Raw genomic sequence first — 17,092 nt, forward strand, 5'->3', positions numbered from 1 at the left:
CCATCACGTATGTTATCGATGAAGTATCTGTCAAATGTTTTGTGTTGCCGCTCTCTTTGTGCAACCAAAGTTTCCACAGGCAACCAAACACAGTGCTGTGTGAAACCACACTTTCCATAGGAGTAAAAGTGCAAAGTAGCCAACCTGAGAAACAGGGCACTGAGCACAACGTTTCACTAATCTACGGTGCCATGTACCAGAATAGCTTGAGTATAAAGATTTGTTTATCATCCTTTGCATTAGGTTATATTTTACCTTTGTACAAGAAAAGCTTGTCAAGGTGCTTTTTTAACTCTCTGTTTTGTTCAAGTCCTTAGAGGAAGCTTTTATCCGGCAGTCTATTTTATTCTGGGAATATATTTCTTTCTTGAAAGTAGTGTGCTGTTCTATGCCAGTAGACTTGATGATATTGAGTTTTCTGTAATGCACTTATTTCATTCCAAATTATGGGGGTAGGTGTATATATATATATAGACGTACTGTATTTCAAGTATATTTCTGTATCACAGTCTTGTGTTACATCATTTTATATGTCACAGTCCTGTTGTCGTCCTCAGTGTCACTGATTTGAATTTGGATAAAAATGAGAAAAATTAAAATATTAACCTGTCTTAGTGCTTTACTGTGATCAAATCAATATTATATTTTGGAGATGCTGGGCACACTTAAAACCAACCCTTCTGTTTTGGCGTTTCAGTTAAATATGTCCACCCCTTGAGGCTTTTCTTTCAATATGTCTACATAAAGGCCATGTCTCCTGTCTTTCACTAACTCAGTCAATGGGTGTTATTCATTCTACGAATGCAAACATATAATTATGTCAGGCGGCACTGTGGGCGGGAGACTGGCACTGGAATACATACAGCGAGCACTGTGCTTTATCCGCGTATCCCATGAGAGGTTTCAGTTTTACTACAGTCACCTCCCAGGCTATTTTTATTTTAAAACATGGGAGGACTCAAAGTGGGTTGTCTTTTCATAATTTTTTGTCTGTCTGCCAAGAAATGCGCCCCCTCGTTCTGTTCCTCCAGAAATGAAAGACTCGGATTCAGTCTTTGTATTTGGGATTACACTTCATTGGTGTACTTGGTGAAATGACCAGACGAAGATCAGGGTACCTATGTCATCGTGACCGACTGCTTTTTATAAACACCCGTATTGCAGTGCTTTCCTGCATGTCTATGGTGTTTGACACAGGCTTGTGCGCTCCTTCAAACACCTGCACTTTTTCCTTCTCTCTCCGTTTGGATTTTCCTCCAACCATCTCCCATGCCCCAAACTAACTGATTTAAATGTTAAAATAAGTTTACATATAAGCGATAAATCAATCATTTCCCAATTGTTATAAACAATTAGTTTTGCTCATGAACATATGCATCCCAAATTTACCAAACTGAATGGCTTTTTGGACAAACCTTTTCTGTTCCTCTACAATAAAAAAGCCCCATCTGGACTGGCCACCAAAATGTAAAAGCAGAAAAAAGGGGTAACACTCCTCTAATGGCCAATTCCAATCATTACAGACATGTTCAGCAGTAGTAATGTTGTTATTAATATTAATAGCCGTTACTTAGAATGGTCCACAGTGTCTGGTGCTCTGCTGCCCTCTGCAGGATGACACAAGAAATGCAGCCACAGAGCACTCATCTGGTGGATGTGCGAGTCTATACATCTCTCACTCCAGTCAGGAGAAGGGTCAGCTTCATCTAAACTTTAAGTAAACAAAATTCATTTCATCAACTGAACAAATGGCCATAGCATTTAATGCAGTATATGCTTCATTCACACACACACACACACACACACAAACTCAGTACATACGCCTATGGACACACGCACACACAGTATATGCACCTACTGCATTATTTTCTCTCAGGATAATGATAATCACTGTTTCAATAATTAATATTCAATCCATACAAAAACCCCCCACATTTAACAGAACGGTTCTGTGAATTTTACTCGGCCTGTGCAGTGTAAAAACAATAGCGCAAACATGACAGTGTCATTAGGAACAACAAACAACAACAAAGTAAAATGCACGGGTAGAAACGCATTCTTCTGCACAGTGGAGCACGGCTCCACGTGGTCGTGATGGCAACAGCAGTCAGGAAGTGCCGGCTGGAATTCTCCTTGACCGTTTTATTGCTTCTGATGAGAGCGGGGGCGGGGGGTGGGTGGGGCCCGAGTCAAGGCACCAATCAGCATTCTCCCCTCCTTCCGTGACATACATCCAGCCCACCAATGATAATGAGCTCCTCCCTGTGGCCAATCAGTTTACGGCAGGAAGCAACCAGGTGCTCAGGTGAGGCCAGTGTTTCATCAGTGGGCGCGTGAGGTCAGCAACGGGGCTCCTGGTCGGTAGGTGACGTAGCGGCTGGGCGGAGTTTTCACTCGATTTGAACCGGGCCCGTCCCGACGGCAGGCCGCCAAGCCGCCCGCCCGGACGCAGCGGCGCCGCGCGGTGATGTCACACCCCTTCCCGGTCTCCTCCAGTCACGCGCAGCCGTGAGGAAACCGGGCGCCCGTAAGCGAGCGCGTCCAATAGGAACACGACGGAGTGCAGGAACACGCTTCAGTTCGACGTACAGAGAACACGTCCGTGTCACACGCGCTGGAACAGCAGGACCCTGGGAGGAAAGAGGCGGTTCTTCCAGAGGTTCCTGTGCGGTCAGGTTTGCCCCAGGACAGGTCAGGCCTAAGCAGCACCATGATGTCCACACGAGTCCTGGGGGGGGCGCGTGACTCTGGAGGGCCAGCAGGGGGCGCTCTGGCGAGCGGTAGCCTTTCATTGGCTGGGTTTAGATTGCCATCATGTCTTTTCTGCGTGGAGAGAAGTCCCAGGTGAGCCCGTCCCCATAGGGGGCGTGGCTAGAGGGCAGGAGAACTCGAGTCAGCCAATGACTGTGGAGAAATGGAAGAAGCCACTCAGAACATGATCACAGCACTAATGCCCAGCGTTGGGCTCAGTTTCATTATAATTCAATCAGTTCAGGAAATTAATTAAATTTAATTAACATTTAAACACTTACATCTAATGGGAATTTCATCATGGTGAAATTATAATTTCCTGAATTATGGGAGATGAACGACCAACTCAATACCAAAGATAATTTTTGTTGTTTTTTCCACAATGATCCACTTTTTAAAGAGTTTCTCATCTCTTGCTCATAGGTGTACAGTGCCATATACTTGACCAGGTACTGAGACTCATGAGGTAACTCACCAATTCTGGATGTGCTTCAATTATCCAACGTTGTGTTTTTAGAATCCTGATTTTGTAGTGACTTCATGGAGCACAATTCAGCCACTCAACCTTAGCGCATAAGACATAATTCTGGATAAAACCGGTTTGGACCGGTCAGATTGCGGGGCATTCAATCACAAAAGCACTACCCTCCTTTCCACTGATGCCTTAGCCAGATACACAGTCCCAGAGCCTGACACATCAGTGTTCTGAGCTCTGGGTGAAATAAGAGCCTCGGATCGAGGCATTAGAGCGAGCAGTATGCGAGGCGTCTTCCCCTCACGCGGGATTGTGTTGCCGCACGCGAACGCCTGTCTTCTCTGTGCACGTCTCTCGGTGCCTGGTCCTGCCCGGCCCTGCCCTGCCCTGCCCTGCCCGTCACCTGTCACTCATCGCGGTCACCATGGAGACTCACCTCCGCTTTTCCACGCCAAAGAACACCTTCCAGTTGTTCAGCCGCCCGTGACTGAAGGGGTTCCGGAACACCTGGAACAAGGAGAGGAAGTGGGGCTCACTCAGGCTGTCAGCTTCTGCTGTAAAAGTGTCTGATATTTAAAAAAAACAAAAAAAAACAATGGCTTTCCTGGTGCAGGCCGGTTTACCGCAGTGGGGAATCATACTTTTTTGTGCTGCCAAAAACGTTATGACCTTGAGCAATATGACAAAGCCCCTTTCCCACCCGGCTGTCTTTTCAGCCCATAAACTCTTTTAAAGCCTCTTTTAAAGCCTTATAGGCATTCTATTCTTTCATGCTCAGTGACTGCAGCTCTCTGAGGTTTTCTCTGCTCCAGTACCTCAGCGAAAAAGGCCACAGGGAAAAGGCCGTTGTACTTTTTCTCTATTTTGAAATACTTCATTTCGGAAAGACAAGTGTTGACACGTCTATTGTCTAATCATGTACTTATGTCATGTCCTGTTTGTATGTATTGTGAAATTACCATGCTCTCACATCACATCCCCACAGGGGCGCTGTGTGGCGGAAGCATGACAACTCTGCCAACGTAACATGAACACACAAAATCTCTTATGCAGTCTATGGTACATCTACTGACATGTTCGAGCTGAGCTCCCAGTAAACCACCACCTTACCCTTCCCCTTTTCTGCAAGCGCTGTGTCTCTTTGCTGTTGATGTGTCTCTCGATACTGGTCTCGCCCCGGGAGATGAGCACCGCGTGCCACAGTGTCAGGCCACCCAGAGCTAGCGCCACCGTACTGCGGGGAGGACAAATGGCAGGAGAATGAAACGTCAACAATGGCTCTTAAAAGTTAACCTTCCCTGGTCTACCAAATCATCAGTGACTAAGATCAAGCTCCGATGTTGCTTCAGAGTTTTTGACACAAGAAAAGCAGACCTGACTTTGTAACACTTTATAACAGGGGTGTCAAACTCCAGTCCCCAAAGGCCACTGTGTCTGCAGGTATTTGTGATTTCAGCAGCCATTCAGCAAATTAACAAATCAACCACTTATATTCTCCTTTATACATTATGAACAAATGATGGTACTTTACCCGTATGATAAGCAGAACTACATTAAGGTGCTGGGTTGCGCATTTTTACAAATGAACTTGAGAGCTAGCGAGCATGAGAGGATTTTGGAGATTTGTCTCACCTCGTCAGCACCCACATGTAAATCACACTCTTGTGGAACATTTTGTCCCTGAAGGTATATGGAGGAGGTGACGTCTGGTAGTAGCTCTAGAGATGTAAAAAAAAAAAAAAAAAAGCAGATAAAACATGACAGTTAAGAACATCTCACTCCTCGCTTAGCTTTGCCGATCCAATCGGAGTGTCTTGCAAGCCAGCTCCTGGAATAAGTCTGATACACTGAAACCAAAACACTTTTTCTTCTGATGATACTACAACTTTCAACATCATCTACATTATCAGGTGGTGTAATACAGTGGTTAAAGAACCTAAAGATGGTTTCATTACTGGGTAGGGCACCGCTGTTGTATCCTTCAGCAAGGCACTGAACCAGCATTCCTTCAGTATATATGTAGCTGCATAAATAGATACTACGTTAAATTTTTTTTTAAAAAGACTGTGCAAGTTGGTCTGGATAAGAACGTCTGCTAAATGCCAGTAATGTAACGTATCTCTAAAAATGTAAATGTTCCTGAGTCTGTGTTAGTGTAGTGCTGCTGATATTGACCAATTGGAGACTCTGGTTTCTCAGCATGCTCCCACCAACCAATGAGGCCGTAGGTCTACTCTCATCTGAGCCTAGAGAGCAGGTATGCTTCAGCTCAGCACAGCACAGCTCAGCTCAGCTCAGCTCAGCTCAGCTCAGCTCAGCTCAGCTCAGCACAGCTCAGCTCAGCATAGCACAGCTCAGCATAGCTCAGCTCGTAGGAACGTTAAGAGCATCGACTCGTACGTGCAAGGGACAGGGTTAATACACAAGACAGACAGTGAGCACAGCGAGTCACGGTGAGTTTCTAGTCAAACACAGCTAGGGAACAAGGATGACTCTACAGGGGTCACCTCAACACCCCCCAGCAATCCCACTGGACAGCATGTAGACTGGAAAGGGAGGGTAGTCCGGGAGGGAAAATAAATCATGAAAGATTTTCAAGACTGAGGGAAACCCTCTTCTCAAAACTGTGAGAAACTCTCTTTTATCAAGACTGACTGAAAATGATTTTGGTCAAGTTCTTAGGGAAGTGCGTGAAAAGCACCTCCACCCTTCATTTTTCATGAGGGAATTTGGGAAATTGGCCACAGTCATTTGCAGCTCCTAATTTTCTGTTGGAAGTGAACCTATTATCTCCAGGGAAAGACCTCTAATAATGGATAATGGATTTAAAATATATTTTTAATTGTGAAAATATCATTTAGATTTTGTGGTTGACATGGTTGGAGATATTGTGGTTGGACATATTCACTTCCCTAAGACTTAAAATATTTTCTTCACAGAAACAACACAAATACCATATTTGCAAAGGGAAGGTGGGTTTTGCAGTAAACCCGAGGATGTAGCACTTTCTTTGAGAATTACAAGTGACAATATTTTGTGAAGCACCTGTTGGTAAGAAATTTTGGTCTGTTAATTAAAGTAGTTGCATATTGTTTTTTTTTGACTAGCAGAGGACTACAGCCTTCAGTGTCAAATCACTGTATGCATGCATGCATGCTTGCTGGAATAACCATGCCCCTAGTAAGCATACCAGCTCAGAGGGTTTATTACAATTAACACAGGAGCATTGGGATTTGAGAGGGGGAGGGAGTGGCTATGGGAATACTGTCCAATGGGAGGCAGGCTCTCTATTTACAATGCTGTCCAATGGGATGCAGGCTCTCTGTACTACCTGCCCAGTCACGGATCCAGGGGGCAGGATGCCAATGAGCAAGCCCACCCCTGTCACAGGCACGCCTTGCTTCTCCACGTCCAAGCTCTTCCAGTGCTATTGAAACATTGTAAAGACAGAGGGGCGCGGTTAACAGGGGCCATCCTTCAGCCCTGTACAGTAGTACAGGAGCCCTGCGGTATAGGGAAGGGGCCAGGCACCGGGACCCCTCGGAAAAGGGGCGTGACTAGTCATGAAGGACCCTACAGAAAAGGGGTGTGGCTAGTCACAATGGACCCTACAGAAAAGGGGTGTGGCTAGTCACGATGGGCCCTGTATTAAAACATACAGACTATACCACGCGTATGCAAATCTATGAGCTTTACAGCAGCACAGTAGCTTTCTTCGTCATTATCGTCCCAAGGTGCGTTAGCGTTGATTACGCTACAGCGCTACTCTGGAGTGCGGCTGTTGAACGCTCAAATGACAGAAACGCTTTAAAATTGGCTTTATTACTGTCGACACGGGTCACATGTTACTCACGGCGGCGCGGGAAATGATCAAGGCGACCGCACTGGGATTCTCCACGCAGAAAAAAATCGCTGCGTTTTGATCTAACCCTATGAAAAAAGCCAAAGATCTGAAGACGATCGGACGTGTGTGTCTGCAAATCCTCACAAAGTGGTTGGGGTTAGCTGAGCGTAACATCCTCAAACACCCAGAGGAATAATCCTGACGCAGAATGTTTTTACTTTCACAGAGAGCAGGGCTATCAGTCTCATCTCATATTTAGAGACACTTTTTGCTTGCTTATGCCCCGTGAAGCCTCCCACGACTAGGGTAAGTGACCGGGGAGACGCCGCCCCCTGGTGGTGAGGAGGGGACCGTACCTCGACGGCGTTGTACGCGTCCACGAACAGGTTTCGGCCGCTGATGCTGCAGTACACGCAGCCCAGGGTCATGGACAGGCAGAAGGAGAAGAAGTAGCGGTGATTGAAGTGTCCCACGCAGTTATTCAGCCAGGCTAAGGGGTGGGGTCTGTTAAGGACACTTCAGTAGGGAATGCACTTTACCTTCAAGAGCAAGACAAGCGGCCAGCAAAGACATAACAAAACAAATAAGTATAAGAACAAACCATTAGCAGTGGAACCAAGTGGACATATTAAACCGTTAACCCAATAACAACACACCCGCTGCTTAATATTTTCCCAGAGTACCTTGCGGTTATGTTCTCGAAATGTTGTTGTTTTTGTATGCTACATCACTGGATTCCGTACATTACTTTCACATTACACATTACACACTTGGATTTTAAACCGCCACCACTTGCTGCTGGAAGCAGTGTTGGTTGGCCAGTAGGAGAAGGTCCTCCTTCTAAGAAAAACAAACCCCAATATGCCACGGCAGGAAGTAGAAGTATTTTGCAGAGGAGCTTTTTCCAAATGTGGAATTAATGCCTGAATGCGGTGCGTAGAGAGAAGAGCAAAAAGGAGTTTTGTCCTTCCACAGGTGTGACCGCTAAATTTACAACGTCGGCCATCCTGAATAACGCAGAAGACAAACTAAAATAGCGAAAAAATGTTCGGAGCAAAAACATTCAGTCTTCCTATGATTTAGCCTTAGAAATCCTGAAAAAGCTCTTTGGGCTAAGACCAGCTGACCTTGTTTGTCTCGGCACTTCATCCAATCAAGAGTGACACGGAATATCCACCGCCTCGGTCATCTGACAAAAGGCCCGACCCGTGCATTATTTATTATCTTTGCGGATAGGCTTGTAACGCAACCGCTCTTGTGAAATGATCTATGGTAGGCGGTGGAAACGTCCGGTCACTGGAGAAAGACGGACGAGACAGGCGAGTCAAAGGCCTTCGACTGGTACCAGGAGTGAAAGTGAGCGAAAGGTCAAAGGTTACGACAACAGGTCTACGGAGATCCATCGAAAGGATACGGCAGTGATGGTCCATTTTCAGTATGCAGCTGAAAATCAAGAGAAGAGGGGTCACGAAAAGGGCGCTGCAACACAAACAAACGTCCCAAAAACACCTGTGTGTCCGAGGCAAATCGTTCAGCATCTGCACAAGACAAGAGGCCTTCTGGAATGGACGCCTAACAGTTGAGCGTTTTTATCGGCGGGTCTGAACGACACAGGCCACTCACGTGTTGCAGATCCCACAGTGATGAGTTCTGGCAGGCTTGGGAATGATGCATTTCTTACAGACGGAAACTGATGGAACGTCAAATTTCCTCTATAAAAAAAAAATAGAAATAAAAATGCTTCGTCAAACACCAACGAACATCTGAACTCATCTGAACTCAACTCTCAACTTCTACAGAACCAGGACGTCTCTTCAGATAAAGATAAACAGACTTGGCAACACAACAGCAGGGCAAGTCAATGAAACAGAACATTTAAATAGATCAGAACACTTGTGTATTTATAGTTATTTTTATTTTTAAAAGCGCCACCCCCTCTGTGTATCTTTGGTTTAGGGCAGAGCTCAGCACCTGCGGAGGGTAGCCAGGTGGGGTCTTGGTAGCTTTGTAGTAGTGGAAGACGATCATGACCAGGTTCCAGTGCCCGTAGCAGATGTGCCAGGCGATCCAGATGGGCGAGTAGGTGCGCAGCACCAGGGGCAGCAGGGCGAAGTAAGCGATCATGAGGATGGAGCTGGTAAGCACCACCACCAGGCAGACAAACACCTGCGGGAGGAAGGCAAGGTCAAACACACACACACACACGCATGAGCATGCACGCACACACACACACACACTCAGACACACACACACGCACACACACACACACACACACACACACGCACACACACACACGTGCGCACACACACACACACAGATCCACATGCGCGCGCACACACACACAGATCCTCACGCACACATTCAGGCACACGCACACAGACAGACGCACATACACACACACACAAACTTGTATTTACTAAATAAAAGTTCATTCATGCGTGGCTCCAAAAGGCACGAAAGCCCCCAAACAACCAATGACATACCACCCCAAACCAGCGCGTGAGCAGGTCCACCAGCCAGAAGACGGGCTCGAAGAGGCAGTCCATGACCAGCTCGGAGTTGGTGAGGCTGTTGTAGCAGAGGGAGGAGAGCAGCAGGCGGATGTAGCTGAGCAGGTGGCGGAGACGGCGGGGGGCGCGGCGGTGGCCCTGCTTCAGACAGAGCCGCGAGCCGCGCAGGAAGAGCCGCATGGCGCCGCACAGGAGCTTCCTGCCGCCCTGCATGTCCTCCTGCAGGAAACGCGCGCGCGCGCGCGGGTATGCATGAGCATATGCACACGGCAGGAGGCACAAGCATGCATGTATACGCACACGCGAGTGTGCATGAAGACACACGTATACGCATACGCGAGTACGCATGAACACATGCGCACACGTGAGTACGCATAAGCACACACGCATACGCACACACATGCACACAGATACACACACACGTACACGCACGCACATGTACACATACAGGCACACACACAGAAGACCTGTTTTATGTTCAAATAAACAATGGGACAATGGGTCAGGTATTCATTATAATAAGCCATTCCATAATGAGTTTTTACTTTCAAAATGGAGATCCAAAGATGGCAAGAACTCCGCTAACTGTAGACGACCCAGCGTGGCTATGATATGAGTAAGACCAACCCAACCCTGGTCTAGCCATTCCCCTCTTGGAACCTCGCCAGGGAATGGAAACTAACAAGTCTTCAGAGATCACAAGGATCACCCTTTACAGCACAGGTGAACGAGGAATGACCTTACACGAAACAAGCTCTCGGGTAACGAAACGCAGACAATGGAGTCGCTCCATTTCCAAGATTCCCCGTTCCTCGTTCTGCGAACTGGCCACTTCTCCGATGACCTCGATAAAACGAGACGTTCCGACACTGGAGGATTATTTCCCGAAAGTGAGTATTAGTTACGTGGCTTACTAAAAAAAAAAAACCTCTCGTGGATTCTCCAGAATGTTGGCGATTAATCTTTAATGCGCCACCTTTACATGCAGCTGGTTGTTACAGAGGAGGAGAGCGCCATCGGGTTCCGAAAGAGGGACGCAAACGCACTAACGCCAACGGGACGTGGGACTGTTCCCGGGAGACAGAACGGCTCAGTCGAATTTTACGAGGGCTTACGAGCAATGCAGTCCCGTCAAAGGACAAAAAAGTTGGCAGCTCCTGCCACAACAGGTGGAACACGCTGATCGGGTGGAAGAGCTGCCAAAAAATAAACGAGCGCAATTTATCCCAACTGTGTGCGGTGACAGAAGGTGTGCAGAGGATCTTCAGCAGCTGCAGGGCTGGTCCAGGCTGTCCTAGCCCCACACGCCAGGCTTACGCTGCCCCACTGAAAGTGTGGCCTCTGCGATATCAGCCCACCTCTCTGCTATAGGCCAGGTGAGACCAGGCCAGGTCAGGCCCATGAACCCCACCCACTTACATTAACTGTTAATATGTTTATTTGTTCCAAGCTGATGTTAACATGTGTTTCAACAAGCTTCCTCTCTGGAAGTAACAAGTTTGTGAGAGACAGCTGTCACGCCCAAAGAACTTCAATTCCCAGAGTGCCACTCTGTGATAGAGCTGCGTAGTACGAAGGTCAGCAATGAGCTACTGGGGACAACCACTGTATTTGTCCTTTTAATCTCAGAGATTAAACACCTTTCAAGGCTGTCATGACCAATCAATATTTTCTAACCAGTCATGTTCGCTCAACGTACAACAGACACAGGGAAGTGGTTGAACACATGTCAAATATGCCACACATCCACACACCACCCAATGAGAATCTGACCAATGCCTAAGCTAGTACATCCCAGACATGCCCATCTCTGCTACAGCAACCGCTGTCCCCAGACTTTGAGGTGATAGTGCCCGCTGTGTTCCGAGACTGACGATCAGGCACGTTGGGTCCCCCAGGGTCGATTAGCGAGGCCTGCTCAGCGCAAGCGGCCTTCTCGGCAGTGTGTAATGTGCTCTGCTCTGGGTCTCGAACCCCGTTCCACTTCTGTGACCCCAGATCTGCTGCAGCGGGCAGCTCTGTGCCTGAATAAAGCCACAGATCTCTGCACCCCTCCCTGTCCTCGACAGGACGCGTACATCATCCCGATAGCATCCATGACATTAAAAACCCTGGGTCCCCCTCCCTGTGAGCTTCAGGGACACCATGTCCACGAAGGTGGGTCTACAGAAGGATCCATGACATTACATTACAGGCATCTTATCCAGAGAAACTTACACAACTTTTACATTGCATCCATTTATACAGATATATACTGAAGCAATGCAGGTTAATTACCTTGCTCAAGGGAGCAATGGCAGTGCCCTACCAGGGAATCTAACCTGCGAAGTTCAGGTTACAAGACCAGTTCCTTACCCATAACACTACACTGCCGCCCCAGTCCTTTACCCAAGGCTGTCAGCACCCAGGTGTAGGACCATGGGGGAAATAATTACTCAGAGAAAGCTGAGGTGTTGCACAATGGAAACACTGGGAGTGAAATCCACAGGTCGCTTCCTTCAGATCACCTGAAAAGTTATGCTTTCACATCAAGAGAGCGACCATTTTGACATTTTGTCTTTGATCCTTTTCTTAACGTACTGTAACCGTACATCAGCAGATTGAGGGGTGCACATCAAGGGCCACTTTAGGATCTTGTGCCAACATCTGCACTAAATTATTTAATTAGCCAATCATTTATTTAATGATTGGCTAATTACATTTTTTTTTTTAAGTCACGGGCAACAGCTGCAGACTGCACACAGTCAGAATTTTTTAATGTAGTCCAACGTAGGAGTAAACCAGCATTGGTGAATATATCTGTGTAAAATAAACCCAGAATAACTGGCTGGAACGGGAACCAGCACACGCAGCAGCCCTCCAGGACCGGAGCTGTGCACCTGAGCTGCAGGTGAGAGTCTCCTGTGTGACACTCACAGTTCAGGACTGGGTCATACCTGCAGACTCCCTAAAGGCAAGTACAGGAAGGAGACCCAGCCCTAATTCACTCTCCAGGTTCCCTCACCTGGCTGCTCGCCTCGTACACCAGCAGAGCTGAGACTGCCCTGCTGAAAAATTCCATCTTAAACCGGCCTAAGCTGGTCAAGCTGCTTTAAGATGTGTTTTTGACACTTTTAACTGGTCGACCGGGTGTTCACCAGCTGGCCAGCCTATACAGTCACCACTAGTCCACCACTTTGAGCTTAATCGTACCCCACCAGCTTTAACCAGCTTTGACCAGCCGCAGATCAGCCATCACCAGCTAGAAGAGCCAAAAACACAGCTTAGACCATCTTAAACCAGCTTAGACTCCCGGCTGGTCTCAGCTGGAATTTTCAGCAGGGTGGCCCGAGCAGGAGGGAAACCTCCCTAAATTAAACACCTTTGTTTTGCACGGGAGACCACAGAGGAATGGAATATTGACTACTGAGGAATGAAACGGACTTATGGGAAAAGTGGAGTTACAAAAAAAAAAAAAAGAACACAAAAAGTGTGGAGTAAGCTCCAATACTAGAAGAACAAAAAGGGTCTAAAGATAAGCGAAAGTGTTCTCTTCATTTGAAAGCATCCTTTGAACTATGTTTTCGAGAGAGCTCTGGCATTCCGTGGACTGTGCTTCTAATGTTTCCATTCTGAAACATCTTGGATTTCACGATTTATACTCTCATTATCACTTACAACTAGGAACCTCTGAGGCTTTCTGGAGGCACTCGGATTAACGCGATGAGCTTCAGCAAAGACCATCTGACCAGCCACCCCACCACCAATTCTGTCATTAATTCAGGATTAGCTTTAACCCAGATTCCAGTCCGGTCCATTTGCAGTCCTGGAACTGCAGTTTATTAATCTTCATGTACAACGCACAATGATCAAATAAGGCTTCACGCTAGACTGGTATTTTATCTATGGGTCATAAATAATAATAATAATAATAATAATAATATATATAGGGATAGCATATTTTCTGTAAATACACTATAAGTTTAAGGATTTAAATGAACTAATTATGTATCAATCTTTGCAAATTCACACTACTGTCTCAAATGCGTTCCTTTTGTCAGGTTATATTTTCACAAATATTGAGTGAACTTTAAAAAACGTATCACGCAATGCGGTGTTTTGCATTTAATATGATATAATATAATATACAAAATATTTAGCTTCCAAAAATGAATAAAACATTTTATAGTTATCTCAAACGTATACATTATACAAACGGTATAGACTAATAGACGACAGTGTGCAGACTACAGTAGGCTGCGTCGTCTGGCATAATTCCATTTAAAAAGCGAACAACAATTTCCTGATTAGTGTGACAGTTCGCAAAGTACGCAGATTAAAAAGCAGCATTCAGCGGAATCAACCATTTTTGAAAAGCTTCTGTTTCTAAATATTTTTTCAAATTTTTCGACGGCAGCCTTCTGGCTTGTCTGCATTCCTGTAAAACCAACGCCATGAGGGTGTAACTAAGTCAAAGCCCAAAGATCATCCTTTACGTTACACTGAATCATCCCACTGAATCATATTACCCTACAATTAGAACGCTTTGTTTGATTTTTGAGCTTCGTCGCTATCGTACTTTCAATGACTGGTGCTCTCCCATCCCCCATTCATCGCCACAACAAAACATTTTATTCACCAGAGATCTGGAAAAACATTAGGATTTCCCTGTGCTTTATTTCCCCCAGACTATGGCGATGAAAACATCCTACACCTACGTGTTTTTCAATGTTAATATGTGGCGGAGAATACGATCGCCTCCTATAATTTGGTACTTTATTTAAAATTCCATTCAGTCGAAATCTTAGTTTTTCCCCTGAAATTTCACAACAAGCATGCAAACTGTTAGTGTACCATGAGTTTACGCACGGTAATACGTACTCACCTAGATTTGATGGGACACCAGTGTAGAAGACACGGCAGCTCAAATCATGATAGCCTTGAAAGGTGTTTAATCTCAGAGATTGCAGTGACAAATACAGTGGTTCTGCCCTTTCGCTCGCTGCTGTCCCTCATACTACGCAGGTCTATCACAGAGTGGCACTCTGGGAATTGAGGTTTTTTTGGGACATGACGGCAGCTTCTCGCCAACACCTTACTTCCGGAGAGAATCCTTGTTAAAATAAATGTTAACATCAGATTTCAATAGATATAAACAATTAAAAACGAACTGTTATGCTTGCAAACAATGTATTAAAAAGTACTAGAAATAAATACTATCAAGAAAACGATTAGTTACATTTATTTGCAAAGGCTTGTGGGGAATGAAGTTTAATTTCCCATGACAACTCGCCAGGACGCATTCGTGCAATGCCATAGATTTTAATTTACAAGTGCCCCTGTTCTTATAATTGTAATGGCTTTTAGCTTCAACTTCGATCTGAAAATAAAAACGGATGAAGCCGTTAACCAAGATAAAATTAAGAAGGACCAAGGCCATGAAGAAAAACCAGTTGATTCGAACGACACTGTACGTAGCTAACCTTGTGGCGTTTGTTAGCTAAGCGAGCCACATGGTATTCAAGTCTGTCAAGCTGCCTAGCTCGCTATCACGTTGTTTATTCGGAAATTAGCTAACTTTATTTTGTTTGTTTTGGTCCCATGAGAAATCGCATGCTAGCTGGAGGGACATTCAAGTATTGGCTATATTTATTCCACATTAAATGGCATAGAGCAAGCTATCCAGGTTGCATATTGTTCTAGTCTACCAAATTATTACTTGTAAAAAGCAATTCATATTTTTTAAAAACGTGCGTAGGGTATGTTTAGTTACTTGTTAGGTAGCTCCCTTAAAAGGTCTAGCTCTAAACAAAACAAAAAAGACATTAGTGTGCTGGCTGGCGAGCTGACATTATAATCGCCTCACTATTTTGTATGGAGATCAAGTGTATTGAAATAATCGATTATATTTGATCTCAATGGAAGACTATACGAATAGTATTTTCACCAAATAGCTACATACGCAAGTGCTATCAATTTGTGAAATAAGATCGATTTTACTCTAAATGTTACAATAAACATTTTTAATATATGGCAGTATACTTTTGTTGTGTAAGGGATGTCTGCTTGTTGAATGTCACTCATGATAATGTTTCTTATATTATATTTCAGAAACCTTCTTGTGAAAAAGTAAAAGAAGCGAAAGAACACAGCCCTCCCTTGGACTGTCAGTCACTCCTGGAGGACGCCGTCTGTGAGACGTTCACGTTGGGGACTCTGCCCCCGATCCACTATCTGAACGAGTCTGTCTTCGAGCTGACCATGTCCGAGCTGCTCGACGGCGAGAACGTCCTGGCCCGGACCGCGGCCCAGAACACCGACCTCATCTCCGGCGTGTACGAGGGTGGCCTCAAGGTCTGGGAGTGCACCTACGACCTGCTGGAGCACCTGGAGGCCGAGGGGGAGGCCTTCTCCGGGAAGAGGGTGCTGGATTTAGGCTGCGGGGCGGGGCTGCTGGGAATTTTGGCTCTCAGGAGAGGGGCGCGCGAGGTGCACTTTCAAGACTACAACAGCACAGTGATAGAGCGGCTTACGCTGCCCAACGTGCTGCTGAACTGCGAAGATGATGATGATGATAGTGGTGATGATGATGATGGTGGCGCAGGAGGAGGAGATGAAGAGGGAGAGAAAGATGGTTGCCCGCCACCAAAAAGAAAAGCCACAGGTCCACCACGGGACTCGAAGCTGGCCAGGTGCAGGTTCTTTTCCGGCAGCTGGACCACCTTCCTCACACAGGTGCTGAAAAATGACCCGCCGCCGAAGTATGACCTCATCATGACCTCTGAGACTATCTACAACACGGACTATTACCCAGCTCTGCACGAGGTCTTCCACAGGCTGCTGGACCAAGGAGGTCTCGTGTACCTGGCAACGAAGGCGCACTACTTTGGGGTCGGCGGCGGGCTGTACCTCTTCCAGAATTTTGTAGAGGAGAAGGACATCTTTAAAATGAAACGCGTGAAGAATGTGGAGCACGGTCTCCAGAGACACGTGGTGGCCATGAGCTTCAAGAAACCCTGACCAGTGACTGAATGTTCCGGTTGATTTACAGCTCTGGACTGAGCAGCTTTGGAGAATCATTTGGAGTGGACATTTCACTGTTTCTAAGAACGTGGCTATTGTATTTCACCATCAGTGTGAATTCTCTTTTTTGTAATTAAAGCTTTGTTCGAAGCTTGGCCTATTTTCTGACTGAAATGGTGCATTTTGTGTGTTTGTTGCTTCAGAAGAGGCATTCCCTATGGGGTTTGCATATGGTCTCCTGTAACTGGTAAGAATGGATTTGAGCATGATGAGGTCTGGTGCTTCTTGGGCTACACGGTATTGACCTGCTTTACTCTGGGCCATTGCCAACTCACACACTATCACTGGTGGGGTCTAATCTGTACATCACTAAAATAGATGGGGGTCTAGTTGAGGTCATGCATTTAGGCCTGGATTCAAACGAAGTCTGTCCTTCACTTTGACCCATGAATAAATGCAGATACAAGACTTTTCACACACATTGGTAAATTCAACAATCACCAAAAAATG

The 17,092-nt window shown here is 46.0% G+C and overlaps 2 protein-coding genes across 4 annotated transcripts; one reads left to right on the forward strand and one right to left on the reverse strand.

Moving 5' to 3' along the window:
* Window positions 1-1,934: 1,934 nt before the first annotated feature.
* On the reverse strand, window positions 1,935-14,592 carry zdhhc16a (zinc finger DHHC-type palmitoyltransferase 16a). Of its 2 annotated transcripts, XM_064317467.1 has the most exons (11): window positions 14,445-14,592; window positions 9,554-9,799; window positions 9,042-9,236; window positions 8,694-8,782; window positions 8,485-8,513; window positions 7,427-7,560; window positions 6,558-6,653; window positions 4,859-4,944; window positions 4,337-4,460; window positions 3,663-3,733; window positions 1,935-2,904 (listed from the first exon to the last, which is right to left on the reverse strand). In XM_064317467.1, the coding sequence occupies exons 2-11, from the start codon at window positions 9,791-9,793 to the stop codon at window positions 2,802-2,804; spliced, it is 1,167 nt and encodes a 388-aa protein (XP_064173537.1). In that variant the 5' UTR covers window positions 9,794-9,799; window positions 14,445-14,592; the 3' UTR covers window positions 1,935-2,801. The 2 variants fall into 2 exon arrangements, with proteins under 2 accessions (XP_064173537.1, XP_064173538.1); XM_064317468.1 differs by lacking the exon at window positions 6,558-6,653.
* Window positions 14,593-14,747: 155 nt separating this feature from the next.
* Window positions 14,748-16,732, forward strand: mettl18 (methyltransferase 18, RPL3 N3-histidine). 2 transcript variants are annotated; one of them, XM_064317469.1, is made up of 2 exons: window positions 14,748-15,029; window positions 15,671-16,732. In XM_064317469.1, the coding sequence occupies exons 1-2, from the start codon at window positions 14,916-14,918 to the stop codon at window positions 16,577-16,579; spliced, it is 1,023 nt and encodes a 340-aa protein (XP_064173539.1). In that variant the 5' UTR covers window positions 14,748-14,915; the 3' UTR covers window positions 16,580-16,732. The 2 variants fall into 2 exon arrangements, with proteins under 2 accessions (XP_064173539.1, XP_064173540.1); XM_064317470.1 differs by lacking the exon at window positions 14,748-15,029 and adding an exon at window positions 15,053-15,195.
* Window positions 16,733-17,092: the final 360 nt, after the last annotated feature.

The sequence above is a fragment of the Anguilla rostrata genome, chromosome 18 (genome assembly GCF_018555375.3).
Source record: "Anguilla rostrata isolate EN2019 chromosome 18, ASM1855537v3, whole genome shotgun sequence".
Taxonomy (NCBI): Eukaryota; Metazoa; Chordata; class Actinopteri; order Anguilliformes; family Anguillidae; genus Anguilla; species Anguilla rostrata.

What these genes read in the sequence shown, in the direction of transcription:
- zdhhc16a (XM_064317467.1), bottom strand. Translation starts at nt 9,793, where the DNA reads ATGCAGGGCGGCAGGAAGCTCCTGTGCGGCGCCATGCGGCTCTTCCTG. An exon ending in TCACGCGCTGGTTTGGGGTG is followed by an intron (nt 9,237 to 9,553) that starts GTATGTCATTGG and finishes TTCCTCCCGCAG; the next exon opens with GTGTTTGTCTGCCTGGTGGT. An exon ending in CACTGTGGGATCTGCAACAC is followed by an intron (nt 8,514 to 8,693) that starts GTGAGTGGCCTG and finishes CTTGATTTTCAG; the next exon opens with CTGCATACTGAAAATGGACC.
- mettl18 (XM_064317469.1), top strand. Translation starts at nt 14,916, where the DNA reads ATGGCTTTTAGCTTCAACTTCGATCTGAAAATAAAAACGGATGAAGCC. An exon ending in CAGTTGATTCGAACGACACT is followed by an intron (nt 15,030 to 15,670) that starts GTACGTAGCTAA and finishes ATTATATTTCAG; the next exon opens with AAACCTTCTTGTGAAAAAGT.